The sequence below is a fragment of the Gymnodraco acuticeps genome, unplaced genomic scaffold (genome assembly GCF_902827175.1).
Source record: "Gymnodraco acuticeps unplaced genomic scaffold, fGymAcu1.1, whole genome shotgun sequence".
Lineage (NCBI taxonomy): Eukaryota > Metazoa > Chordata > Actinopteri > Perciformes > Bathydraconidae > Gymnodraco > Gymnodraco acuticeps.
This window is the reverse complement of record NW_022990981.1, coordinates 4,734,285-4,762,070: the sequence shown is the minus strand read 5'-3', so window position 1 is coordinate 4,762,070 and position 27,786 is coordinate 4,734,285. Positions and strand designations below refer to the sequence as shown.

Sequence of the window (27,786 nt, the reverse complement as noted above, 5' to 3'; positions counted from 1 at the left end):
TCTGTTTGGAGATGTTTATACTTTAAGTTTGTTTACTTTCTACTCTTCATATTTTCACATTTTGTGCAATGCCTTGTTTTAACATGCTGATGTGACATCAAAACGGGCCAATGTGGGATACATGGAGTACATCTTATCTAATCTGAACTACGTACTTGTGGAAGTCCTCGATGCAGTGGATGTGGTTGGAGGCGTCCACGGTGAAGGGCACTCCGTCCAGGCTGCGGCTGCACACCACGCAGGTGAAGCAGTGGGGGTGGTACGCCTTCCCCGTGGCCCGCAGGATGCGCTCCATGATGGGCTTACTGCAGATGGTGCAGGTCTCAAGGGTGTTCTGCGCGCGCACACACACACACACACACACACACACACACACACACACACACACACACACACACACACACACACACACACACACACACACACACACACACACACACACACACACACACACACACACACACACACACACACACACACACACACACACACACACACACACACACACACACACACACACACACACACACACACACACACACATATCTCATGATGAATGAATCACTTACAATGAGCACTTGTCTGCTAATAGAGTTGAACCAGCACAATATCTGAAGACATTTTTTTCTGCATTTCCTGAAGTGTTGTGCCTTTGAACTTCCTGTTGCCAGTGTTTCACTTCAGGGGGCACAGCTACCATTCTCTCCCATGCTACATATAAATCCACGCCCAGGACCTTTGGCTCTGCTGTCCTCGAATACCTCTGTATCTGAAGGAATCTGATTAGCACTCCTCTGGAAACACAAACACGCTCATTTCTCATTGGCCCTCGCCCACACTTCATCCTCCCATATGCAAGAATGAGAGCAGTAAATATTTCCACTTTGTGATGACTGCAGGTTTTTTGCAGCCAGGCGACTGGGCAAGCGGCCTGGGGGGAGGGGGGGGACGTGGTGGCCGCCTGCCTCTGACTTATCTGTGGCATCTCTCTTCCTTATATCTGCCGGGAGACGCCGTTTGTTATTTCAATATTTCATAAATAACGACCGCCTCTCTAAACAGCAATGCAATTACTGGGGATGGATATATCATGTGAGGGTGATCAATGTGCGGCCTGAGAGAGCTGATGGGCCTCGCTGCCTCTCGCTCAGGCATTTCCTGGATCTCTGTGTCTCTCTGCCCCCGCCCCCCTCTCTGCGCTTGGCTGGGCTAAACAGTGCACGGTTCAGCTGCTCCATTGGTAGCAGAGCTGCTCAGTGTTTCCAAACACAGCTCGGGGTGTGTAGCAACACTGCGCTGCGTCATCGGCTGCCTCCAGAGTTTCAGATGACACTTGTGTGACCGCTCGGCTGAGGTGAACCCCCCCAGTCTGGCTGCCGAGCACGTGCACTGACATTTATAGTCGCTATGCTAATGAGCACAGCAGCTTTACAGGACGGGGTTCAGTGTCCCTGACATACCTCCATGTGTTGACTCCTCACAGCACTGATCCTGGGTCAGGCTAAGAGGGCATCTTGAGACAGGCTGATGTATGACTCTAGGCTGTAGAAAAAGGTGGTTTGAAAAATGGCCGTTTCTTCAAAGCACTCCTGGAGAGGCATTATTTCCTGAAAAGCTATTTGTGCAGACAAGCTCTGCATTCTGATTCCTCTCTCTCTTTTTCTCCCCTCCAAGAAGGTAATAGAAATAAACATTATTCCCAGGGCAACATTTGTGTATAAACAATGTCCATATTGCAATCCTGCTTGATCCTGGAAGTGGAATGAAGCTTTTAATGAGCTCGCTGCACTAAGCCCCAGAGGCTTGCCACACCGCCACACCCCACACACACCCCACACACACACACACACACACACACACACACACACACACACACACACACACACACACACCACACACACACACACACACACCACACACACACACACACACACACACACACACACACACACACACACACACACACACACACACACACCACACACACACACACACACACACAGAGAGAGAGAGAGGTAGAGAGAGAGAATATGAGACGTGAGAATGAGAGTGGGGTACCGGCCCAAACAGCACTAAACCGTCCTCAACTCTTCCTCATCTGTCTACAATCCCACTTCCTTATTCTCATCTGCCCTTCATGTGGGAATACCTTGCCCTTGTTTAGCTTAACTAGAGCATATGATTTCACAGCACACAGTTCCTCCGGGCCATTGTAATGAGTACAGTGCTCAAACGACAAAATCCCTCTCTTTTTCTCCGATGGTAAGATTCTATGACCTCAATTCATTCATTCTGCTCAGCTTCTATTGTGTTTGTATTCAATCGTGACTGCTTTTATTTGGTGTAAGCGAACATTTAGCATGCCTGTTACACAAATCTAGTTTCAAAACAAAAAATGTACACGTCTTCTGGTCTGTGTTTGGGTCCGACCTCCACAGATGGTTCAGGATATTCTGCATGAATCACTTCATGCCCTTTCTGTCAGACACCCAGGTCCTCTGCAGTTTGCCACTAGAGGGCTGTATATGTCTGCGGATGTCCGGGTTTTGCTTCTCCCCTGACTAAATGTGATGTATTCAAGCATATGTACCCCCCCACCCCCTCTGCCTCATACATTTCTCTAAGTGTTTGCCCAGAAGGCTAAACAAATGTCTAGGCAGATGAGGTAAAAGTGAATCTGGGTCAGACAGCCTCTTGCTGACCTGAGGGGTGAGTAGATTGCGTTAAAGTCAATTGTGGCCCCCTTTCTTCAAAGAAAGTGATATGATGATCTCACAAAGAGTCCGGCACAGCTCCCCACTATTTAGCAACAAGCTTGCTGTCAGAGGGCTGAGTGTGTTGGCAAACAGAGCATGTGGGGGGGGGGGGGGGGGGTCCCCATGTGCGGGAGACACCGGCCTGACAGCGTGAGACAGAGGAAAACCTCTCACATCACTAACTCTCATTCTGACTCTTGTATTAAAAAAATGTCAATGGAGTGAGATTATTTAATGTCTGTTTTCCATCCACTTGAATTCATTTGTTATTTCATTAGATCAAATGACACTGCCTTAGAGTAACTTTCATTTTAAACAAGTTAAGTACAACTAAAAACCAGTAAAAGATATTACTGAGAATGTCTATTCTATTCTATAGTATTTTAACACACACCCATTAGTTGACTAAATGACATGAGATAAGAATAAGGCCGGCAGCTTTCCATTTGACGATCATTTCCTTCATTAATTGATTATTCTCACAGTCTGTAAATGATATGCAGTTTCCTGTGTTCCCAGGACAGACATTACACGGTAGCTAATGCAGGAAGAAACAGCGATACAACACGTCCACATTTATACTAACCAGTGAGATACACAACATGAAGTAAGAAACACAACATGAAGTAAGATACACACAGGCACGTTGAGTCGCTTCCCACTTGACGATTAAAACAAGCTTGAAAACCATATAGCAAATAAAGAATGCCCAATGAGGCCAGCTCATTTTAAGTTGAATAAACAATAAGTCAGTCTCAAGTGATTTTTTAAATTGCTTGGTATTGCTGGTAGGTTGCATTGTAATGATGTTTCATGCAACTTGTAACCTTTCACAAGGCAAAGCCAAACACATTAGTCATATCAAAAACAATACATGCAAACTCCTCATTATTATTAATGATATTTCATATTTTTGCAGTCTACACTATAATGTCAAATGTTTAAGTTTATAATATACATACATTCATCCCTGGTTCACACATAATAGGGTCCAGGATTCATCCCCAATATTTAAAAGATTCCAGAGGATTCAGCTACAGGTGCAACAAAGCTGGAACAAAGACTACTGTCCGTGTTTTCAGATGAAACAGTTGGGAATCTGCTGTGGCATATTGTTAAGTTTAAGCTGTTTACCATCTCTTCGGACCGTATCAACACACATTTCACACCTATCTGCTCTTTTTGTCTTCACATGGCAAAGTGGAGCTGACAGGAGGGAGGCAGGAGTTCAGAGGGACCGCACGCGATTTATGACCTGGCCGCCGGAGCGGGCCAAATGTACAGATGATCTGATTCAGTGTGTGTGTGTGTGTGAGAACGTGCTGGTCAGTGCCAGGCCATGCTGTGTGGATTAACTCCACACTACTGATGGCAGCCCGGTGATTTCTAACAAAGCGGGTTCAGAGGGAAGGCCCGCTCGCTGCTGCTGCGTTTCGTTTCTCTGGACAGGAACACACACTGTGGAGAGTCAAATCACTGCCTGCTTCCTGAGGGAAGGAGTCTGCTGACCTATTGAACCTTGACAAGCAGCATGTCTCCTTTTATCGCTTAATATGTCTCATTCAAGCAAGACAACAGAAATAATGTTGCCAACAAATATATAACTAGAAGGGCACTGAGAGCGCAGAGCGCCACCAAGCATATGGGGAAATAATAAGCACATCCGCCCTGTGTTTTGAATCTGCTTCAAAGCGTAATGAGTTCTTCCTTGGTGCTCCATGTGACCAAGTATTAGGAAGAAACAGACCAACAGCTTTTTACATACTTAACAAACCAACCAACAAACTAACAAAGAAAACAGGAGCTCAATCTGTTCTTAAGGAGTGTATCTCTCAACAGGAAGTACTATCGGACACTCACATCAGGAAGAAGTAATGAATAATGGACATGAAGAAATTGTGACTCATAGGCAGTGTTGGGACTAACGCGTTACAAAGTAATGCGTTTTTTTATATAGTCAACAGCCAGGCGAACAGAGATGAGAACTGTACTTAAGTACTTGAGTAAATGTACTTTGATACTTCCTGTTTCACATGCGGAGACGGGCTGTGGGCGTGTTTGTGTTGTTTACTAACAAGACTATCATGGCGGCGGCGGAGCTCAAGTCTAGTTTCTCCACCTGGAGATATTCTCACTATTTCACTTTTGTCGAGCACAAAGAAAATAACGTTTTAGTTAAATGTAAGTTGTGTCCTGGCGGGTCAAAGATCCTATCTACTGCCCAAATCAGTAATTCAAATATCTTAAAACATCTGCAAAAACAACATGCTGGGACGAAGCTAGTAGCTAAGACCACAGAGACTCAGCCGACGCCACTCCACCTCCACCTAAGCAACAGCGGCTGGATTTTAACCAAGGGACTGCTAGCCAGGGAAAAGTCGATAAAGCCATTGCACAGTATGTTGTAGAACACATGCAGGCTATTGCTACAGTGGAGTCACCCGCTTTCAGGGAGCTAGTTAGCATGATAGCATGTCCGGGCGGCACACAGCATATAGGACGGAAAACTTTTTCCAACTACCTGGAGAAAGAATATACAAAAATGGAAAGCCAGCTAATATCGATGCAATCCAGATTGCATATAATGCATGTCAAGTTGATCAACAGATGGTATTATTCTCCAATGCAATAACAGTACTGAAATGAAGGCTATAAGGGCATTAATGGGAGCCCTTTTTTTAAGTAACTAAAATGTTACTTTTCACAGTAACGCATTACTTTTGGGTGTAAGTAACTAGTAAAGTAACTGAGTTACTTTTTAAATGAAGTAACTAGTAATGGTAAATAGTTACTGGTTTTCAGTAACTAGCACAACACTGCTCATAGGTAGTAATAGAATACTAAATAGAAAGTTACAAACTGCATGGGTCATCAAACATAACGTCGCAATATACTGCAGTTTTTTTAAAGATATGTTTGACCAGAGAGGGCCTTTATTGAGAGACACAGTTTTGAATGGGGGGAGACCGGGTGGGCAATGCCTGAACATTCTGCAAGCCGGATTCTGCATATGGTCCGCCAGCTTTCACCACCAACTTGAATCATATTTAGTTTAGCCAAAGTGGTGAATACCTGGTGCTTTGATTGGTACCACCTTCAAACAGGCTGATCCATTTTTAGTGGGTGGAGTAATGACACCGCTGACCACTGATTGGCTAAAGAGATGAACATTGCCGAGGAAGTATTTATTTTAATGTTATTTTATTGAATTGCATTTAAATTGAAAGGTGTTCCTGTTATTTTGTCCATGCAATAAAACACTTTACACCCATCCAAAAAACCCCACTTACAGTAAGATGGCTGTAATACACTAGAGATTTTAAATGTTATTTGAAAGTCGTCTATTTATTTACAAAGCCATCCAATGCACCACTCCCTTACAACTCCACAAGTAGTAGAGTATGTGTGTGAGTTACCTCACTCACAGCTGACTTGGCATCAGCTTCGGTCCATGCATATTCAAAAAGCACAGTTGGCCAGTGTTTACAGAGGCTCTTGCTGCTGTGTGGATCCTAATGCAGACCCCAACCCAGTCTTTCTGTCACAGTGGTATTTGTTAAAGGGAGACTGGAGATGTTTTGAGGTGGGGTTGTTAGCGGTTGTAAACCAAAATCAGTGTCTTACCTAAAGTACACGGTACAGGCAGAGAAGTCAAACACTGTACTGCTGTAGACAGCGGGGGCAGCAACATGTTAATGTTTAAAAGGCCCACCTAGAAAATCAATATCAGTTTAAGTCTATGCTATATTTCAATTGTATTCCATATCAGAAAGCCCTTTCCAACAGGGTACGGTCTGAACAATGCAAATCTATCCAATCGCAGGAAAAGAGAGGTTCTCTGGGAAACCTTATTGTGATCAGAGTTAAAGAGGAAGCATTTGCTTTCCACTTTCCCATCGTGTTGTTCTCGGCCTGCAAACAATGCCAGGATTCAGCTTTGAGTGAAGGTAGTTGGGTTCTCATTTAAATCTTCACACATCAGCGAAGGGAATGAGGGAGCCCCCCCCTCTGATCTGTGGTCTGCTCAGGCCGCCGAGGTGTGTGTGTTTCATTTCAGCGGCTCATGATCATCTTCCCCACCATATCCTACGAAGGTTAGTGAGAAACCCCCTGCCATTTCCGCTCCCTTTGGCCAACATGATCCCCTCCCCAGCTCCTTGACATTCAACTCAATGTTATTTGACATATCAGTGATGGATCCACCCTGCCTGTGCATCTGTATGTGCAGTGTGTAAGCATGATTTGCACATTGTGGAGCACATAAAGATATATAAACATGACCTGACTCCTTTATAATTCCTGTCATATTTACCCTGTTATGTAAATCACCCACTCGCTCTTGTTCTGCTGCCTGGATGCAGAAGACTGAGGTGTGTGTTTACGTGCGTGTGTGTGTGTGTGTGTGTGTGTGTGTGTGTGTGTGTGTGTGTGTGTGTGTGTGTGTGTGTGTGTGTGTGTGTGTGTGTGTGAGGGAGCATGTCATGCCACGGAGAGCGATTCTCTTAATGGTTTGGTAACTCGTGAGGATCAGTGACCTTGAAACTATCAGCTGTATAATTCACACACGGAGCGTTTGTGACACTCATCTGTGCACACGCCAGTCAGTGAGTCTGTCTGTCTGTGTGATACATTCACACGGGTATGGATGACCTGCATCCTGTCAGAGCCTCAGTCCTGATTTGTTTTTAACATTTTGTTTTGCTCTCTGCCTGGACGCGTCCTGAGTAGCTTCCGCCTGCAGGTTTCCACACACGAGTTTCAACAAAGTAACAACAACTGCACGTGTCAAATGAGATTTAAATATTCATCCGGTCCGTTACGCTCAGTTGTGTCACAGATTGTTCCCACACAGTTCTTATTTTAGCTGAGTGATAATATCAGGCTGTAACCAGCGAGAGGGGACGGGGCGACACGCAGGCCAGGCCTGGCTCAGGCCTTTCTTTAAGGAATACAAGGTGGCAGTGGGGACCCTCTCCCTCTCTGCAGCTCAGGAAGCGGCCGGCCTGTCTGCCTCTCTGCCTTAAATTCAGCTCTGCAGCAGAATGTGACCCCTCTGGACTTTCGGCAATGTCTCCTGCTCTGGTTACAGAGAGAAACTGACAAAGACCCCGGCAGTAGTTCTCTCATGCCATGAGTTAGAGTGACATTGTGGTGGGTCAGCACTGGGTCACGGATATTTTTCTCCTGCTCGCTCCTGGGGGTGGGGATGTGCTTAGACAAAAAGCATGAGGGAGAATTAGAGGGCCCGGTGTTTGTATTCCTCTATCTTCTCTTGTCCAAACAGTGTCTTCTAATAACAGCACGTTCATTGACTTGCTGGTAATGGATAGGACTGCTGCATTTCCTGTAGTTCGGATCACTAACAATAAATAATGACCTGCTTGAGTTTCGGGACTCACGCCCACTGTACAGCGGGATTATACACACATATAATTGTCTTGCCAAGACTGGAGACGTACTAAGATGTGAAATCCTATTCATGCAAGTGCTATCTAATTTGCTCACTCCTTTGAGGAATTAGACCGAGTTAATCACGTCTGAATATACAGAACTCAATTAGAACTCTGCAAGCTAATGCAGACAGCCATGAATATTTGATGACGAAGTCAGCAGAAAGCTGGGTTGCTGCTGTGTTGGTGAGTACAGCAGCAGTGTGTTTACCTGCCGCTCCGCAGACATGCAGAGCCAACAGTGAGCTGCAGCGGCACAGCGGCCAGCATGTGGGGGCCCTGGACCCCCCACGCTAGCTGCAAGCCTCTGGATCTGACTACCTGGATATCCATCACAGAGAGAGACAGGTGTGTGGGTGGTGTGCAGTCATTTCTAATGTGAGCCTTATTACTGTCAGTCAGTGAAGCAGCAGCACAAACCTCATGTGTTCCATGTTGTGCTTGTTTACATCTCTGTGACTGGATGTATTGTATGATGTATCCCCTCTCTCAATGACATCAAGGGCTTCAGGGGAATTCTTGGGGATATCCCCAATTGTTATGTGGGAGCGGGGTCTGCTATGATGTGCTGTGGAGGACATCCATCACCAGGGGCCCCGATACAGCTGGCACCATGCCTGTGGTCTCTGGGGACCGCCCTTTGGAAATGTGCCCTTACTTTCTAAATTCATTTGGTGCAGTTGAAAGCAATTGTAAACACAAATACAGGACTGGTTCGCGCGTGCACGCACACATGCACACACACATGCACACACACGCATACACACACACGCTTGAAAGCCATAAAAGAATGCATGGTGAATGGCTTTCCAAGACAGACCCCCAGACTCACTGAGAGCTCATCAGGCCATCATGCAGGTCTCCTGGTGACGGGCAGGTCAGGGCTGTGTGTGCAGCTCGCTCTTTACAATAGTACAATGGAACATCTTTGGAAAAGTGTAGCCAATGAGACCAAAGCCCATTTATTTTAAATAACAGAGCCATAGTAGAACAGCAGATAATGAACGTAATTACATTCAAGCAACTTGGCGTCCGTGACCTTGGTGGTCTCTGAAATTATTTCAAAAGAAGAAGAAATAGATTAGGGTTTTTGTGTGGGCAAGTCGCTATCTCTTTATTACTGCTTTTTCAATATGAAGCTCCGCTCCTGGCATGACCTTGTGTTACTGAAATTAGGCTCATTACAGAACACTTAAATTGGCCTGCTCTTTGGATGATCTACATTCACAGCAAGTGCTGGTATAAACAGTAAAAGTGGGGATTTGATTCTGCTTCAAACAGGAAGCCGAGAATTGTCCACAACCCCTGGTGTCAGAAAGCAGACTGAATGGATCTGTTTACTGTATGCTCTACACAAAGCAGGCGCAGCGTAAGAGCCCGTTAAAGTCAGCAGCAATGCTGGAGAAATGTGTAAGAACCAGTAACAATGCACATAGGGATGACATCAAATGTGCTTAAGGACAGTCGGCATGGTAAGCAATTAACCTCAGTGACACTGTATTCCTCTGCCGGACTTCTTCAAAGAGAGAGCTATCAGTACAGGAAGAGTCCCTGTGTCCCTCTGCTCTCTTAACTAATATGCTCTCGTGGTTAAAGCAGACTTACTCTTCATTTCTCAGACCATGATTTCAAAAAGATGTGCTGACATTTTGGCTTGAATTCTCTGAAGGTGTAATGACTGCTGGAACATAATGACTTCATTTGCTACTTTGTTTTTGTGTCAAGTTGTGAAAAATTAGCCTATAAAAACTGCCATGGTTCTTTTAGTTTAGTGAATATATATATAATATATTTATTTTTTGTAGATGAATGTTAAAAAGGCATCAAGATGATGGCACGTTGGGAAAAGGCTTTCTTTGACCATCCTTTTTCTTTTTCAAATGTCATTCGCACCTATTTAGAAAATCTGTATTGCCTCTATAGATAGATGTTTTTTTTAAACATGCTTGTTTATGTTTGAATACATAAATAGCAGGCAAGATCTCCGACATACATTTAATTCATTTTTTTATTTATCTTCAGACGTTTTGTTTTCCATTTCAAGGTTCTTAATGTCACTAGCATTAGGTCATGTTAGCTTAGCATAAACAGGCAATGAATACAGCTCTGACATTGCTGAAGCCAAGTGAACGGTGAGCAGTGAGCCTCCCTTTTTCCAGGGAGAAAACATGGGATTACATGAAGCAGTGTTTCCTGTGACTCCCTGAACGGATCCAGCGCCACATGACTGTCTTTGACACTAACAACTACAATTACAATACAGAGAAAGCTAAAACAAAAGTGCCATTAATAGCATTAAAAATGAATGTTATATCACAATAATCTAAAATAATTGACCTAGCCTTTTTGTCATTATGACAACAGACCTGAGAAAACCCCAGAAACACTGGTCCAAGAGAAAATACAGCACATACACACACTCATCACGACCTGCAGATTTTGCTCTTGTTGTTGAAAACTACATTTCATTTCACCTTGCAGATAAGACAAACCGGCGGCAGCCATAGGCCAACAACTCACATCTTTTTCATAAGATATTTGGTGATTTTTAATCAGAAAGGGCTTTCTTACAGCATGGTCAATCAGTTTAAATTATTTTAAATAAAGCAATACATTTGAATTGATATCGATTTTTTGTAGGCGTCTTCAATATGTTTTAGTGCTGCCACCATCCACAGCAGAACATGACTTGGCCTCCGCGCTAGTTATTTTGTCTGCTTGATCCACCATCTACTGTGGGTAATACTCTGACTATGGATGTATAGCTAACACAACCCCACCTCAAACAATATGAACTACCCCTTTAATATGCATTTAACTGTAAGATGACTAAATCAATGAACATCTTCAAAGGTTTACAGTATTTTAAACCAAACATACTGCCATGGTAGATCTGATGTCCAGTTATGAGAGCCCTGCTAAGACCCCGGCTGCAGGGTAACACTGTTGTTATAAGGTCCAGCCCCACTGCTTTCCTCTCATATTTGTGCATTTCCAGATGCACTGTGATTAATTGTTAGAGAAAACACACAGTCAGCGATACTTGTCAATCTGCTGGAAAATGCTTCACATGAGAGCTTTCTTGGAAAACACTTAGTGGCACTAAAACTCAAAACTGCCGTCTCTCAGTGACACTGATGGACTGCTCGCACACACACAAATACTTTAAATCTAATCATGTGTGCAAACATGGAATGAGGGAAGCTGTGGGACACCTCAGGCAGAGACACATCAGACAAGAAAAAAAATAAAAGCCCAATGGCAACCCGATGGTGTCACATTAACACGATTACAGTACACCCCATGCAAAACGAGACATTAATTGAACGTCTGTTCAGTTTATCAACCTGGTTGTGTATTCAAATAGGCAGAGATAAGTCCTCTTTGGAGGAAAGCCATGGCAGTGCCAGGGACAAAGGTGGATCACTGGCCTGGTGTCTGTGGGCCGGCAGTGTGACTGAGGTTGTTGAGGCACAGAGATAGCAGCTTGTAAAATCAGGAAGTAGCTGGGCGATGATAACAGATGTGGGAGAGTTCCTGCACATTACTAAAAGGAATTAACGATATCTACACAAACAGTTTGAATGAGGCAAATCACCCAGCGGAAGAGATGGATGTCACTAACACAAATGTGGCTATTGTTCCACAGAATATGCAAAGTCTGAGCCTAGATAAGGGGGCTGCTGATCGCCTACTTTGATACATGGCAGAAACTTTATTGGATGGCAATCAGCTTGCCGTGCAAAATGTATTCCTGCAATTCTTGGCAAAGGGATTAATGGATATTTGCATACTATTACACCAATTTTACACACAGTGAGTTTCCTCAGGCACCTGCAAGATAGATCTATGTCATATTTTCTGTATATATGGGATCAATACAAACTATGCAAAATGAGTTCAGACACATAACTGTTCCACTTTTTACAGTTGAATATAACCCTGTGTGTTTGTGATCTCAGCAGAGGAGATTAATCAGAGTGTGTGGCCCCTGAACATCCTATACAACAGTGGCGGCGCTAGGGGGTGGCTACTTGGGCTCAAGCCCTGGATGTTTTCTGAAATAAAAAAATGTGTTTTTGTTGAAAACGTCTCGTGAGTAATGTGCAGTACCGGAGTCCACCAGAGAGGCATCCGCTGCGGGACATTAGCCTGCGTACTGCGTAGCCTGCCCTGAAGTAGAAGTGATCCTTCCTAGTGCCTGACGAGTTTTAAGCTAATAGCCTATACAGTTATGGATATTAGAAAGTTATTTTCATCGAAGCAGGCGCCACAAGCTGCAGCAGCAGCAGTATCAGCAGCTGACAACAATGTCATCACCAGCAGTGAAGAAATGGATAATGTTTCAGGTTTGTGAATCTAATGGTGATATCTGCACTCTGGCTGACTGAGTAAGAAGTGAAAAAGAGTGATGTGACGTTAATGTTATAGCTAGTAAACATGGAGTAACCACACTAAATATACCCTTATATGTTAGTATGTATACAGAACATGACTAAAAATTATCCTAAGATGTAACGTTAACCCTTCATACCTCAGTCTACTTTTAAGACACTAAAATAACGTATTCCATTTTTTATTTTGTTTTCGCGCGTGGAATTATACCGGCTCTTGTTTCAGTACACATAACAACGGAACCATAGCAACGGAACTGACAGGCAACAGTCAGAAACGTGACTCTTACACTCTTTAAGTCACAAACAAAGATGGTGGATGAGAATAGATCTATAAAACGATAAGCAATGCGCCAGAATCAAGGTGAGACTATTCGCATCCTTTAAAACTCTACGCACATTCGTTTCACCTTAATAAGTAAACGACTATTTGAGTGAGTTAAGGCATTAGCTTGCTTCATTAAAGGGTGTTAATGAATAAGTGTTCTCCAGTGCCTTTTGTCCGCTTTAAGGTAGGGTTAATGTTGCTCTCAAAGTGCACCAGATTGATACTTTTAACTTCAATATTTAAAAATAAATCTTCCCGGGGGAGCATGCCCTCGGACTCCCCTAGAGGAGGCGACGACCCCCCTAAAGGATGTTCGGTCCACCCCCCACTTGTAAAAAAATAGCACTTTAGCCCTGCACCCCCCCCCCCCAACAACTCCTGGGTTAAGCCCCGGATCTCCTACAATCCTAAATCCAACAAGATACACATCAGAATAAAGTTTCCTTTAAACAAAAACCAAGTAAACGATGCTAGCAAGAGTCTTGGTTATTTTGGTAAGTTGTAGGGATGTAACGATATATTGAATATTGCGATAAATAAACGTCTCAATACCGTCGTGAGACTGACAAAATCTACAGCGATTTTTTTTTTTTTTTAAATAATAACAACAAAAAAAATGTAAATACATTTTTTTTTTTAAACCTTTATTTAACCAGATGGTCCCATTGAGATCATCGATCTGTTTTTCAAGGGAGACCTGTCCAACATGGCAGCAAGTAGGTTACAAAATGAACATAAAACAACAGATAACAATAAAGGACATCGTATTTACAGGGCTACATGTACACACCTAGAGACATTGACAAGTACCAACAGTATATTTATATCTCGCCCTGTCAATAAGCCTCACCTTCTTGGCAAAAACTGTATTGTTTTTGAAGTGGTGGAGAGACAATGCACAGTTTGACCCACTGCTGTCACCCATGGCCAAAGCATATATCTCTCTCCCAGCAACATCAGTACCAAGCAAGAGAGTTTTTTCCACAGCAGGGGATTTTGTAAATGCCCAAACATCCCAGCTTCTACCTGGAAATGTGGACATGCTCATATTCCTAAAAGATAACCTTGATGATGCTGAGTGAGTGAGAGAGTGAGTTAGAGTTGAGTTACTTGAAAAACTAAAGTGAAACTTGATTTATTCTATTGCAGGGTCTGATTATTATATTGTTGACACTTTAAAATACTACTATCCTACTAAAATGCTGTACAAATCAGATGTATTATTTAATAAAGAAAAACAAATTCAAGTAAAAAAAAAGAGAAAAAATTCAAAAAGAATTCCCTTTGTTTTTTAATATCGCGATAAATATCGTACCGTGGACTTTTTAATCGCGATATTATCGTACCGTGAGTTTTTGGTATCGTTACATCCCTAGTAAGTTGGATTACAATTTTAATATGATTTATTTTTTAATGTAACATTATGTAATATATTATTCAGTTATTTATGGAGCTATTTTTTCAATCTCCTTCGTACAGTCATTCTAAGCATTTGAGCTACTTTGGCTAAAGGGTTTTATAGAATTGTTGGATGCTGCACCATAGCTCTGTGGAAGAATATGTACATATGTATCTTTACATATAGCATATGGTTGTTTGCTGACATCATATTGTCAAAGCATAATTTGAGAAAAAATACAGAAGCATTTTAGATACCTGTAACACATACCGTCTGAATTTAAAGGCAACTTCATGAATCAAGTTAAGATAAGAATAGGGCAGGTTGAGAACACAATCTGAATCGACAGTGAAATAAATACACTTTCATTTGCTCAGAGAGATTCCTAGACTGACTGACCCTGAGGTTAATGTGAAGTTTTCTCTTCCTCTTTGGGTTTTAACATTTTCCTTCAGAGACTCAACTCTCACGTTCATTCTCTAATCTTACAGAGGCGTATAACCCTGAGGATGGGAATAAAAGAAGAAGAAATTACTTTCATTAAGAAATTCAGATTTCCCCCATCCTTTTGATCTTGTGCCAGAAGAACATTTATGCTGATGAAATGCATAAATAAGGTTCCTAAATTATCCCGTTCCTCTTTAGCGCATGTATCAGAGTTGGAGAACTTCCAGACAAGACAACTACAATCACAGAGAGTGCCTCTGAAAAGGGAAGATTTAGAAGATGTCCTGCCACTGCTTTAAACGTCATGTCCAGACTTCACTGCCCACTCATCCATTTCCTGCAAGCCATGTGAAGGAAATATGTACGTTTGTGTTAATGTGCTGTGTCAGGAGAATCAAGGATATCAGTGTGTTTTTAAATGTATTTCTTTAGCGCAGAACTGCGCAAAGAACAATGCGTGTACCCGCCCGGTGAGTCCAAAATGAAATAGGTTTGTATTTGGCTCGTGCCACACCCTTCCATCAATCTACTTCAACATCAGTCCAGTAGTTATTTCATAACCCTGCTGACAAAACAACAATCAAACCAACAAATCAAAAACTGATCAAATTCGATGCAGAACCAGATCTGTTTTATTGAATTTTTTGTTTTCAAAAGCTGTTGCCTACATTGCCCACAGTGCAACTGAGCAACTTGAAACTGCTGGCCTCAAGCAGAGATGAGGAGGCAGTGTTGCCAACTTGACGACTTTCTCGCAAAATCGGGCGACTTTCCAAACCCTCCGGCTACTTTTGTTTGTCAAAAGCGACTTGCGACAAATCCAGCTACTTTTTCTGGTGTTATTGGAGACTTTTCTGGTGTTTGGAGAATCTGACGTGATAGCACGTAATCGTTACGCAGTTACTTTCCTCGACGAGCAGCGGGTGCTGAGCCCCTCCGCCGAAGCACTCACAGGCAGCCTCGCTAGGCAGCTGCACTCGAGCAGAGAGGTGGCAAAGTGACCCAAAAGAGACACACTACACGTCCAGACTGAATATTAATCGCGCATGCGCCAATGCCATTGCTGATCCAGCCCTGGCTTGCTGTGTGTCTCTTTTAGGTCACTTTGTCAGTCCCGAGCCCAGATAAAGAAGGAAGGTAGCAATTCCATCCCACATAACACTTTTTTTTGATTAAATGTGACTAATTATTTAACAATACTGGACACAATGTATGTATGTAATGTTGGTCTAGAGTAGACAAGCATTAAAGTCATCAAGTGATGGCCAAAAATTGAAAAAAAACAAAATAAGAATCAACAAAAGGAAGTTCATTTGTAGTTCTAAACACATTAAGGGTGTTTTTTTCCACTTTTTGTCTCTCCTTCGGCGTCCATTACAACTACGTGCAAATGGCTAAATATGCAAATTAGGCGATGACGTCATTTAGCGACTTCTAGCTACTTTTAGGACAGCCAATAGCTACTTTCCTTACTATGGAGTTGGCAACACTGTGAGGAGGGGTGGAGTCAGAAAAGAGTGATATACCAGATCACTTCTTTCTCACTCCTGCAGATCTTTTTCATTTTTCACAATTCCTTTTGTTTTACAAATCGCGTCCATGAATCTGATACACATAGCTCTTAATGAGGAGGAAAGCTGAATACATAACACAGCTATTTCCCTTCTCAATTTCCAGAAATGACCTACAAACTTACCCACACTATTGCTGGCAAAACAAAAACCTGGACCACGTCATTTCCAGTAACTGGACATAGGCTGAACCATAAGGCGCGTTCACACCGCAGTACTTTTCCCACTTTAGTTCCGATATAGTTCCGAAATGTCGCGTTCACACCAAAAAGAGCCGGAACTAAAATGAGTTAATGAGAACCTTTTCACCCCCTTTTCCGTCCCTGCTAGAGAGCAGGGACTTTCGTAGGAGACAAAGGTTCCTATGTCTGATTGGCTGGGCGGATTGCAAACCACGCCCCGTAAAACTCCCAAAAAGTTTTGTGAAGCCGCCATTTTATTATCCTCGCATTAGCATTATTAGCATTAGCATTAGCCCAGCGCAGAAACGCAGAGAGACTAACTTATGGCAACACAAAATAAAACATGGGAGCGGTGGAGATGAGGAGGTGTCGGCGTTCTGGCGATTTACTCGGAAGGCTTCAGTAGAAGCTGCTGGGAGTCCCAGCAGCTTCTACTGAAGCCAGTCCCCAACTCCGGGGACTTCCGGCCGGGGACTTTGGGCGGCAGCATACGCCGTGAAGTGGTTTGCGGCCTGCCAGTAAACCCAAAGCAGAAGAAGAAGAAGTGACGTCAGCGGCTTCATTTGCCTAATCCACCCCCAGGGACTTATTCCGGTGTGAACGCGATCTGTACTTAGTTCATGAGAACTAAAGAGTTCTTATGAACTAAGTTCTGATGAACCTTTGTGGGAAAAGTACTGCGGTGTGAATGCGCCTAAAGTCTAATGAAACTGAAAGAGGCAAACACTTCTGCACTGAACGGTTTCCTGGTGGCTTTGCGAGATGACGTGTCTTTCCTGACAAGATTGTGAAAGACGAGATGAGACAGAACCCTCTGTTTAATGTCATCCGCAAAGTAAGGTACACTGTGTTACATTCTAACATGATTTTAATACGTGCATTTAAACCACAACTGAGTGCTTATCAGCTGGAACTGGAGATAGCTATGGATCAGCTCACTGAAAGATGTGCGAGTGAAAACAATATAATCATCATCTAATTCACCAAGGAAGAGATGTGTGAAATTCCTCCATTGTAAAAAGACAACGATGACATCGCTGATATCATTATAGAGCGAGAGAATATTAATAATCTAGCAGGTTGTGTGTGGCAGGAAGAAAAAGTAGTGGGTAGCCAAGAAAAATCTGAAGATGAGCTACTACTATCAGGCTCTGCTAGCTAACAGGAGTAACAGGTGTCTACAACCTGCATTCATTGATTTTTGCCACACAAAGAAAACAATATTCACCACACATTAACATGTTATAGGCTTTGTGTCTAACATTAATACATATGATATGCTTAATGTAGCTGGTAGAGCTGAAGCAGAAGTGGCACAGTACTCATTTAATTTTATTGGATAGGGCCCCTGCTAATTTAAATATATTTGAATATACCCCAAAGAAAATGTGCTTATATGTGTAGGCACTTTGATTGGGCCTGGTACTGAATGGAACGGAGGAGAGGGGGGGCAGCAGGGCCAGATTACTGTTGAGTTCTCTGACAATAGAGAGGCTCACCCAGCCCTAGTCAGTAGCTTGCTGGCTAGCACCTACTGGTACTGAGACAATAATACAAGTCTGCTAACAGATTCAAGAGCTAACCTTTTCATATCAAACAAACGGCACTGAACACTTTAAGAGACTGACCTTGTTTCATTATCTTCAGCATATTCTCATGTAATTCAACAGTATTGGTCATTATAAATTGAACAACTTCAAAACATTCCTTTCAGGGGAAGACACCATGAAATAAAGTTTAATTAAGTGACCAACAACTAAACAGAGGGAAAGAAAAAGAGGAAATGAAGATATGTGTGGCGAGGGTTTGGAGCCTGCCGGGCATTGATGATGAAATGTAGTTGTTGAGGTAAAAATATGTGAACATTCCAGCACAGAGCTACCAACATGCCCGTTCTGATATCATAAAGTGCTTACTTGCAACATGAGACATGAGTAACCAGAGTTAGCCCAAACTATATGGTGAGGCAGAACAAAAAGTGACTTACAATATAGCAAGGCTCACAGTACGCCTTCTTCTCCACAGCGTAGAAAGGCTTGCCGCGCAGCTTGCTGCTGCAGGTCATGCAGACGAAGCAGTCGACATGGAAGACCTGGTCCATGGCGGTGCAGCCGGTGCCCTCACCCACCACGTTGTCCCCACAGCTGGCACAGCGCCCTGGGCACAGCAAGAGGAGGGGAGGCTGAGAACATGTTCAGTAGAAAACCACAGATATTTGAGGTCAGATAACATCCGTCAGGAAACCAACAGTCACATCCCACTCACTGGAAACACATCGAGCTGCAAACACATGATCACACCATGGATACTGTTATGAGCTGGAGAGTGAGACTGTTTACCAGGCCTGTCAGACACAATGATCCTATAATCAGATAGTGATGATACAGGGCATCCTGCAGTGTGCAGAGAATCTCTTTCAGGACAGTGACCAGGTTAAACATATATATTATCTTAAAAATGTTTTGTTTACTGAATAGTTTCATGATACTGATAAGAGAGTATATATATAATATAATATATACGTATATAATATGGCTTTAAAAACGCAGTGTCTTAATTGAACCTGAATAGTTTCTGTGAAACCGAAACCTGGGCCTGGATCAGGGCAGCAGTTATTGGCCTAAGACAATTAAAACCCTTAAAGTAGCTTGCGTTACGACGCAGCGTCATTCCAAAGAAGCACCTCTTCTCGGTTTGCCTCAGCAAGAAGGGCTGGTGAGATATCTCACTCATGTTACTCTGAGAGCCGGGGTTACGCTAGTAACCTATAGTGCTCATTCATAACATTCGTTCCGATGTCTCACTATGGAATATGGAGACTCCCGTACTGCCAGCGATGCTTATTTTTGAAAAACCACCAGTACTCAATAGGAAGAACTCTGTCCCACGCGGACCCTGAGCCCAGCACTGCATGGGCCACGCTTGGAGCAGACACATCCAATCTGTAAAAACGGACAAAGTGAGCGGTGAAGACCAGCTCGCTGCCGCACAAATGTCCTGGATGGAAACCCCCTTAACCAAAGCCCAGGACGTAGGCCACAAGTAGAATGAGCATGCAGACCCTATAGGCCAGAGCTGTCCCTCCCACAATCCAGTGGGAGAGCCGCTGCCTGGTAACAGTGGGACAATTGCCGGACTTCATGCCAATGAAACAGCCATTAAGGCCTTTTTTTATCCGCAAACTTCCAAGCATATCCGAGAACTTATTTTTTGTAAAAAATGATTAACCTTTAAATCTAGAACAAAAATGCTGATCACAAGTACTGGAAAGGAAATGTTTAGCATTTTTACGCAAAAATGGGAATGGGCTAAATGATTTTAAACATAGTTATCGTTGACCTTTCTGCTGGTTAATCTGTGTTAATCCTGTTACCTGCTGCTGTTCATGTCTGTCAGACAGGCTCCTTACATCCACTGCTGTGTTCCAACAGCTTTCCCTTTAAATGCTTCACTTCCTGATGTCAGTGCATAATCTTTATTTCTATTTCAAAGGCTGGATAAGGAAGGATTAAATACTATAATTATGCCACATTAAAGAAACCATACACATCACCAAAGTGTGACATGGGCGTTATCTATAAAAAAAAAAAATCAGGCTTTAAATGATAAAAAAAGGAAACTTTAAACTTTAGTCAAAGGGCACGAGTGAACTGATACTGTTGCGCCAGAAAGAGCCTGATTGCATATTGCGGGACATGGCATTTGGATATCTTTAATTGAGTTGCAGATATCTTTAATTGAGTTTAAGATGTCCTCGACTCAATGCAAGTTATCTTCAACCAAATTAATAACACTGTCAATTTAATTAATGGTATCTTACAATAACAGGGTTTAAAAAGATATCTGAGAATGTTTTATTTTTTACACATCTGAGGACAGATGCAATCTCTCAGTGGAAGCATGATACAGTTTATTTAATTAATTCAAGTTTAGTTGTATGGATCTTTTCTTGTTCCTTTTTTGCTTCATCTAAAGGCTGATTTGGGCGATGATTGACACTGTATGTTCTGAACAGAGCGGTTCAAGCGTGTTACAGACAGTGGATAGACACTAACCGGGGGAGATAGAGTATCTGATGCTCGCATTTTCACAGTTCCACTCGCTGTTCTCATATCGAAAAATTCAAATGGAGAGTAAAGCGGAATCTGTCTCAGGTATCAGCACAACTTCTGGAAGTCATATGTTGTTGAGATCAAATATCTGCTTGACTGCGTGACCTGCTTAATGGTATTCTAATCTCAGATAACTCATTATCTCTTTGTCAGCCTCAGTGAAAAAAAAGGTTTAACAAATGATTGGATGCACAACCTTTCCCCGGCAACAGATCCTTACGGAAACGCTGATATTTGTGCCTCTATCATGAGGCGACTCATCGTTTAATGACTGGGGACACAATCACAAACAGAGGGCTGACAGATCACTGCTGAAGACATTTAGCTGCTAACGGTTTGACTTCTTATCACAGCAGCATGTTGTTCGTTCATTTAGCAACTGCTGTCATCCAGACAGAAAGCCTGCTATTGGTTTCATCTGCTCCCACAGCTCTATCCACACCTCAATTATGGCTGCGTTACCTACTGTACAGGGAGGCAGATTAAACAAACTAGTGAAGGCACGTCTCCGGGGGACATGTGGGTGTCAGTGGAATCACAAGCAGGGTAATCACTTCAGAGAGCCAGAGGGGGAGAGAAAGGGAGAAAGGGAGAGAGTGAGCGAGAAACGGAGCGCCGAGCCTGTTAGTGGCTTCAGATCACAGGCCATCTTCAGTGAGTGGATGAGAATGCCAAACATGTCCCACAGGGCTCCCACTTTAAATAGCGAGAAGGAAACCTCTCGGAAATCCTTTTCCTTTTGGCAGTCTGTGATCGGAGGGCCCACAGGAGCTATTTGTGAGCGACTGTGTACACAGTCTTAGCCCACACACACACACACACACACACACACACACACACACACACACACACACACACACACACACACACACACACACACACACACACACACACACACACACACACACACACACACACACACACACACACACCACACACACACACACACACACACACACACACACACAAAACCTCTTTGCAGCAGACATGCCACACATGTAGACGGGTATATACGAACACGTATCATATAGTGTGTGCAGACATGTCGTGCCAGATTGCGTGCCTCAGCAGCCCACACTGAATCCACAGGGAACAAAGAGCAGGGCCTACTGTAAGCCTCCATCATACAAAGTTTAAAGGATTCAATTGTAAACAGAGTACATAATGAATAAGACATGGTTATATGGTTACATGACACTGCCATTACTATGGATTCATTCATTCATCTTTTAGACAACAAAACATACATCAAATGTAATATAGCTCAATTGATACATTCAGACAGCATTCAGTCCAAAATGTTAATTATAATATATAATAGTTTTTTTGCCTTTTTGCTTTAAGAATAATTGACAATTTATTCTGTCAATTACCTAATCCATTAAATCAACTAAAAGTATCTGCTTTGATCTCTACAGTTTGACAGAAAATAAAAAAGTTGTTTTAATCGCACGTCCCGGCGCACTCTCCCATCCCAGATGTGGAGCGTATACAGTAAGTTACTTTTATGATGAACAATGTCTGCAACTAATTATAATCAATAAATGTGTTCATTATTTCCCTAAACCGTCATTAATGAAATGTAATAAAAGGCTTTAAAATGTGGGGCACAAAATCTCAGAGCCAAAGGTGAAGTGGTCAAAATATTTAAAATAAAGGAATTTAGATGTATCTGCAGATCTAAGAAGGATCAAGCACCAAAGCTCTTCTAAATCGACAGAACCTTTGCGTAAAGAATGACCTGAACATATCCAAATGATGGCTGATGGATTAAGCTCCATTTTCAGTTGATTCATATTGAGTACTGAAAAAAGTTCATTACAATTTCCATGAGCCAAAGGTCATCCTTCAAAGTGCTTGTTTTGACTGACCAAAGATATTCAATTCACACTGATATAAACATAGATAAGAGGCTCATTCTTGTATTTGCAAGAGGAGAACTTGTGAATGTTGGAAATGTTTGCTGATAATTGCCTAAATTGTTAATAATTGACTAACCAAATTGTTGTCCTGGTACTACTTTTTTGACATCCGCTTCACATATTAAGACTCAGGCTTTCCCACTTGAGCAAAACAAATGCAACATTGTGTTTCATGAAATATACCGCAGAACATTCAGCTCCAAAGAATTCTTCTGCTCTCTTTCATTCTGAGGTGAGAACATTATTCAACAAAGTGTACAAATGTAAAGCTTTAGGGCGTCTGGAACATTCTTCCTCTGAATGCTTCACATCAATTATTTCACACGTCTGTGTCGGAAGTGAGCATTTTCAATTTTGGAGACACTACTTCAATTTAATTCTTGAATAATACAGGACAGCAATTGAAACAACATCGTATTTACCCCCGTGGAGACGATCGCAAATACTTTCGAACTATTTCAGCTGGGCATAAAGGAATCATGAAAGGCCTCGCCGCTCCCCAGCGTCCCTTTGCGCAGGGAATGAAACCAGTCTTACTATCAAAACTTCAAATAGTTCCTGTAGAACTAATGCAATGGTGACGGGGCGGGAGGGGGAGTTCATTACACTTTACTCACTTTCTTTCCTTTCATTCCTCAAGCCTCAGAAGTGTCTCTCCTCTGTTACATCGAAAGTCAAAAGAAGGACTGAAGAGAAAAATCTTTTCTTCTTTTCTTTTTAAAGAAGCACATTCCCTGTGAGCTAGAGAGGCTGAGAATGGTTAGACAATTTAATTGGATAAAAGGAAAAGATTAAAGGGGCCCTGACTCTGTTCCATAAATAATTGATTTCTAATGTATTTGTAGTGGCAGTGAGACGCTGTTGTTTGGGAATGGGGGATGTTGAGTGGCAGAACGCTTCAGATTTCCCTCAGTCTTTGCCTTCTTTGTTTTTTCACGCCGTGATATTGAAGCAGCATGAAAGGCAGAGAGGGAGCATACTTGCAGCTCAATTTGATCTTACATCGTCAGAAATCAAAGATCGTGCATGTAAAGAAGATCGCAAGGAACTTTTTTGTGGGAGACCAAAACTTTTCACACTATGTTACTAAAGAATACAATGCTGCTGGTGCAACCCTTGCAAACCCCAAAGGCAAAGCCAGCAACTGTAGCTCGTATCCAAAACTAATAAAAGAACCACAAAATCCATTTTGGGACTTCCACTAAAGTTTTGTTCTTGTATTAAAAATATCTGATAGATATGGTGGTAAGAACACATTCAACTACTGCAAGCTGTGGTCCAAACGCACTGGAACAACAGTAGTGGCAGCAACGCATTCAAAATAACTAATAGAGATGGCGCTATAACTAATTATCTTGCTCTACTTCACATTGTTATTAGGTGTAATTAAGTTCCACCTGCTAATGCAGCTTTCATTTATTGTGACACGTTAAAAAAGATGGGCCAAACAAAGGTACAAAGTTGTGATACATTTTTCACACTTAATTAAAGACATAAACAATAGGTCAGCGCGTGGAGCAGCAGGGAAGAGACTCAGTGGAACACGTTGGAGTGTAACTGCCAGCTACTGAAGAGCCACAGGCCGCTTTGTTTCATCTCTTTCCCCTCTAGGTTCATCTACTTTGTTGCTTCAGATGGCCGTCCGCGCAGCCTGACAACGCGCTGGCCTTCAGTCGCCTCAGCATGACAAGAGCAATAGCTGTCATCGCTGCATTTCAATCTGCCTCGTTCCTAACCCCTGCCTTTAATCTCATTCCCAATGTCAGCAAACAGCGATTTGCAGAACTGCTGCGGACACGGTGGAGGAGGAGGAGAGCGAGCCGCTGCCACTGAGCATTACTGCCGTCAGGCCGGGGGCCGCACGGGGGGGCCAGGGTAGCTTACATGTTTGGGAAGCAGGTTGGCAGGAGGGGAGCGAGTGGGCCTGACGAATTGGGTGAGAGAGGGAGAGAGAGGAACAGGTGAGTGTGTGTGCTGCACAATATGTGGGCAAGCTGCGAGTTCAAAGACGTCTCTTTGTTTGTACGCTATTTATCCGTGCGCACCCGTGTGTGCTGGAAACTGTGTCTGTGTTTGCGTGCATGAACATGCGGACGTCTACTCATTCTTGAGGTCAAACGCTCACTCACAAATGAAATCTAGCAACGTGAGTGCCCGGGAGCCTCAGCTGGGCTCGCACGGCAGCTGATCTTGCAAGCCTCAGTGGAGCTGTCTCAACGAGGCAGGATAGCAAGCGCCGAGCCTGGGGGGGAGGAAGGGAAACGGAGGGGGGGGGTGGGTCACCTCGCATGAACTGCAACCAAAAGTGGGCTTCTGTCGCGGAGGAGAGAAGCCCCGTGCTGGCACTGTGCATCAGCTGAGAAACTAGAAAGCAGCACAGCGAGGTCAGCTGGACGGATAATGAGGACCCATACACTATGCTGCAGAAACATGTTTTATGGAACTGCTCCTGCTGCCCAAAACAGAAATGGATATGATGAAGTACTGAAAACAAAATGTGTGATCAATTACAAGATGATGACATTGCAAAAAACTGCTTGGATCTAATTCATAAAAGAACAGTATTCTAAGGGGTTTAAACAGAAAGAGCAGGAGATTTTTGATACATTTGTAGATTTACCATCAACATTATTTACATGAGAAAGAGGGGTCTTGGAAGTCAAATCGGCAGCCTCACACTGACATACATACTGCCTTTCTCTTATAAAGGCAGCTATGGTGGATCATCCGAGGCTATTGTGTTATATAATCTGCTGTTTTGCATTGGTACATTATAATACACTGTAGGAGGTATAGTGATGCATAGGATTTAGACGAGTTGCCATGTCACCAGACTGCCTCACATGACGCCCCTGCCCCTGGGTGGTCGCTGACCTCCTTCCAGCAGCATTATGCTCCTCTGTCTCATTGCGGAGGCTTCAACATACACAGAGTAGAGCAACGAAGACAAACTCTTACATAGGGGTGTAACGGTTCACAGAATTCACGGTTCGGTACGTACCTTAGTTTGGAGGTCACAGTTCGGTACAACAAGAAAAAGCAACAAAAAAAGTCCCAAATGCATAATTCCAGGTTTGTTGTTATTTATGTTTGAACAGTAGTGCAAGTTTCAGTTTAAAAATAAGGAACTCTGACATTTTGAATAATTAACTGTATTAAACAGTTAAAAACAAACCACAAACAGTACCACACACACTCAGATGGCCATATTATCTATAATGGCTGATGTCAAACAAAAAGGTTTCATCAAGCTGTAAAACTAAAAAGAATGTCTTGAAAATATTATAAAAAATAAATAATAAGAAAGTGTTTCAAGAGCGCATAGTCGTTGAAAAACATATGCCAAAAGCTTCCGTTATTTATTTTGGTCTCTCGGCTTTCATGTCTGTTGGCTTCTTAAAAACAGCGGGGATCAGCTGTTGAACTGCTGCCGTCTTTCGCCGGGCTCCGGTGATTGGCAAATCTGGGTGATGCCTTCTGATATGATTTAGCATGTTTGGCGTGTGTTACCATTAGCATACCGCACCGCTGTCGAGCCAAGCCGACACAACGTCTTCGTCCAATCCACCACTCGCACACTCCATCGTTGTTGTAGTCCACAGGGAACCCGAAATGTTCCCACACAGCTGATTTAAAAGAAGCAGGTGGGTTCTAGCTCCTGTGTTTTATCTGAAATCGCCATACTAACTTTTCTTCTTCTTGTTTTTTGTTCGTTTTGTTGTTGTTTTTCTTCTTGTTCTTCATTTGTTGTTTAAAGGTGGGGTATGTAATTTATTTCAGAAACACTTTTTGTTATATTCCATGGAATGCTCTTAACATCCCGATAGCAATGAATATCTTAAATGCTTTGACAATAAATGCATTAAAAAAATGTATCCCCGGAAGGCAGCCGTAGCGCTGTAAAAAGCACAACCAGTTATTTTAGCCGGCCCGGCTAAAGTAACTGGATGGCCGACCTGCCTGTCAGCCTTCCATCTGTGCACAAACTTATCTTGTGCCCTCATTGGTCATATGTAGTGCTGCGTACCGGTACGCCGAACCGGTACTGGACTTGTAAAAAGTTTCGGTTCAAGTCCGGTTAAAACCGGAACGTCGGGAACCGGGGTTGCGTTCCGATAATCCAAAAATCAGCTCCTAAATTCGAACCCTATCTCCTATTCCTTGACCTCTGAGTGAAACGTCACAGGGTTAAGGGATAGTGGATAGGAGAATTCAAAAGGACTTAGGAGAAGAGACCGCGGTACTTTAGAGAATCCGAATGCACTTTCACTATCCGACGTGTTTATGATGCGCCAGCGGACGTCATGAATGTGCGTCTGCTGCTGTGGGGGAACTATGGAAACTACAGTTTTCTATACAGTGGACTACAACATGGATGTTTAATAAGAACGAGGGACTACTGTAAACTCATCTAGAGACTCTGCACCGTGCTCTGATGCTGTTGCTTTATGCTTTATGAACGTGGACAACAGAGAAACATATTCTTCATGACCAAAGTTGGAATTGAAATAAAAAAGGAAAGTGAAACTTATGCTCGTCACCCTCTCCCTCCGGTCTACATTAATACAAATGATCCCAATACGTATGATTGTATGAACTATAAAAATATCTTAAAATCAATACAAATGTATTTATTATAAACGTTAGTCCTTACCATCTATCACTGTATATCACCATTCAAACATCTTTTAAAAGTTGAACAAACCCCACACAGCTCAGTAAAGACTGTGAAATGTTGACTTTATTTGATCATTTCAGTAAAAACTAACGTTCATATTTCTCTTTTTGATTATAATACTGATGAACGTTCAAAACAAAGCACTTTGGCAACTTACCACCTACGTTTTAAAATGCTTAATAAGCACCGTAACTTTCATGATATCATTTCTCGGTCATAATCGTTTTTTTCGGTGAACGGCCGACTGTTGTGTGACGGCAAATGCTGCGACTGCAATGCATTGTGGGGCAGCATTTTCTCCTCTCCTTTCGTCAAGGGAGGTCCAGTGGTTCCTAAGCTAAAGGAGGTTATAAAGGAAGTTTGAAACCTCGTTGTATTCCAATAGTCCATTTAGCTTAGGAACCTTCCTAACGGAGTGAAATGACCCGGAAGTACGTCACTGGCAGCCATGATAAGTGCCGTTCCAATTCTCCAAATGAAAGGAAAGGAGGTTTCACACTTCCTTTATAACCTCCTTTAGCTTAGGAACCACTGGACCTCCCTAAAC

General features: G+C 42.8%; 1 protein-coding gene across 6 annotated transcripts in view; it reads right to left on the bottom strand.

Moving 5' to 3' along the window:
• lpp (LIM domain containing preferred translocation partner in lipoma) overlaps window positions 1-27,786 on the bottom strand; it is a 202,427-nt gene that overhangs the window by 5,994 nt on the left and 168,647 nt on the right. For all 6 annotated transcript variants that reach the window (XM_034235722.1, XM_034235725.1, XM_034235726.1 and 3 more), the window contains 2 exons: window positions 18,515-18,684; window positions 156-334 (listed from right to left, as the gene is read on the bottom strand). In XM_034235722.1, the coding sequence (XP_034091613.1) occupies window positions 156-334; window positions 18,515-18,684 (349 nt within the window). The remainder of the gene's footprint in view (window positions 1-155; window positions 335-18,514; window positions 18,685-27,786) is intronic.